The 1,986-nt window shown below is 45.8% G+C and overlaps 1 protein-coding gene across 1 annotated transcript; it reads left to right on the forward strand.

Moving 5' to 3' along the window:
- Positions 1 to 363: 363 nt before the first annotated feature.
- Positions 364 to 1,757, forward strand: LOC143022591 (aurora kinase A-like). The gene is made up of 2 exons (XM_076180888.1): positions 364 to 1,041; positions 1,689 to 1,757. Exons 1-2 carry the CDS (start codon positions 364 to 366, stop codon positions 1,755 to 1,757), a joined length of 747 nt encoding a protein of 248 aa, XP_076037003.1.
- The last annotated feature ends 229 nt before the right edge of the window (positions 1,758 to 1,986 follow it).

The raw sequence follows: 1,986 nt of genomic DNA on the forward strand, positions 1-1,986 counted from the left end.
AGATTCATGTATTTATGCCCGTGCCTAAAAAAAAAGAAGAAAAAAAATCTATATTTTTTTAAGTTTTCATTTATTAAAACAACTGAACGAAGCTTTTATCTTTTAAACAAACTGATTTATTTCTTAAATGTTATCTAGTTATTCATTTACTTAATTATCTATTCATTTATTTATTAATGTGATCAATTCCTATTCCGCAATCGACCTCGTCAGAGGCTCGAATGTCTTTTGTCGGCATGTGTTTCCATTATAACGTACCGGCAACAAGCCCTGCACGCCTCATTTGAGCAAATCTGTCCCCCGACGATCAACTGCCTTGACAGCTCCCTCTCCACTGACCGACTTTGACGAAGTTGTGACGACATGATCAAGCTTCGTCACTTCAACCACGAGCGAATGCGCCTGTGCGCTCACAGACTCTACGTCTGTTTTCAGTCGCTCTTCACCTGTTGTATAAAAGGTGATTCTCAACAGGAACACGAAGAAAACGTTCCTCGCCCCGCCAAGGATGTCCCCGACTTTACCAACAAGTCGAAAGGAAAGACGCCGCAGGTTCCTCAAGCAGGTAAGAAACCACCAGGAACCTTCGAAAAGCCAAGAAGCACAAATTTTGAGGACCATTACACTATCAAGTGCTCCCTGGGTGCTGGAGCCTTTGCAAGGACAGTCCTTGTTTCGAGTATGGCAACGGGTTGTATCAGTGTTGCCAAGATTCCCCTTGAGAAGGGCACTTGCAATAACGAGATCCGCAGTGAAATCGCAGCCATCTCAACGTTGGACCACCCTAACATAATCAAACTGGTGGACATTGCAAACGACAGAGGCTGCAGAATCATCATGACTGAATACTGCCCTGGTGGGACGCTTTTAGCAGCCATGGAGAGGCACAGCAAATCACCCTCTCTTGCCTGGGGCCGTCAGATTATCTCGTACTTCAGGCAGCTTGTGTCTGCCGTGTCCTACATGCACTCCAACCAATGGGCACATCTTGATCTTAAACAAGATAACGTCGTCCTCAGCGCCGACTTAAAGGTCGTCAAGGTCATCGACTTCGGCCTCTCGATCAGAACCTCAAAGGTTTACCAGCGAGAGATGAAGAGTGTAGGAGGGTCGCCTTGGTACTTGGCTCCCGAAGTGCTGGACAAAGCCCAACGCCCATACGCCGGAGGAATGGCTGATGTTTGGGCTCTCGGCTGCCTTCTCTACGAACTATGCATGGACCGCCTGCCATACTTCGAGCCAAGAATAGGGCGAGTCACAACGAAGGAGCAAATGAGTTACTATGTGGCCTGCTGCAAGAAAGGGAGACCAGCTCTCAGAGCCCTAAAGCCAGGAAACTTCGAAAAACACCAAGAGATGATTATCTTAAAGATTCTGTGGTGCATACTGGACCCGCGGCCGGAGACCAGATCTACCATCTGGCAGGTAGAGGAAATCAAATTCGAAGAGAACCAACACGAGCATTGAGCACTTTTCCCCAACAGACTATGTGTCAAACATTAAATAGCAACGCTCTGTGACCGCATTCGAAAGACGGAAAAGGCCAATATTCTTTTCTTTGAGCCTTAGGGCAGTTAAAGGGTTCTCCCTCAGCTGAATAAAATTGCATGGCTACAGCCAGAAAGACGTAAGTATAGAGTAACAGATCTTAATGATCTACAACCGCTTCTGAAAAAAGTATTTTTCAGCTTAAGCCCAAGAAGCGTCCCTCCATTAAAGTTTCCAGACGGAAGGCAACAAAGCTCGTTCTCTGGTGAATAAAATCGTCATGTGTAACACACACACACACACGCACACACACAAACACACACACAAACAAACACACACACACACACACACACACACACACACACACACACACACACACACACACACACACACAAACACACACACATATTTGTACAACGCGTACTTGCTTATTCGTTTGTTTCCTTTGTTTAATAATGTGTGCGTATGTGTATGTGTGTGTACGTCCATTTGTGTGTG

Source organism: Oratosquilla oratoria, unplaced genomic scaffold, assembly GCF_046742065.1.
Source record: "Oratosquilla oratoria isolate Oo_2021 unplaced genomic scaffold, ASM4674206v1 SCAFFOLD123, whole genome shotgun sequence".
In the NCBI taxonomy this organism is placed as follows: domain Eukaryota; kingdom Metazoa; phylum Arthropoda; class Malacostraca; order Stomatopoda; family Squillidae; genus Oratosquilla; species Oratosquilla oratoria.

Excerpts from the sequence above, each read along its gene's own strand:
- LOC143022591 (XM_076180888.1), top strand. The coding sequence starts at position 364 with ATGATCAAGCTTCGTCACTTCAACCACGAGCGAATGCGCCTGTGCGCT. Across the intron at positions 1,042-1,688 it reads CCGACTTAAAGGTCGTCAAG|CTTAAGCCCAAGAAGCGTCC; the intron begins GTCATCGACTTC and ends AGTATTTTTCAG.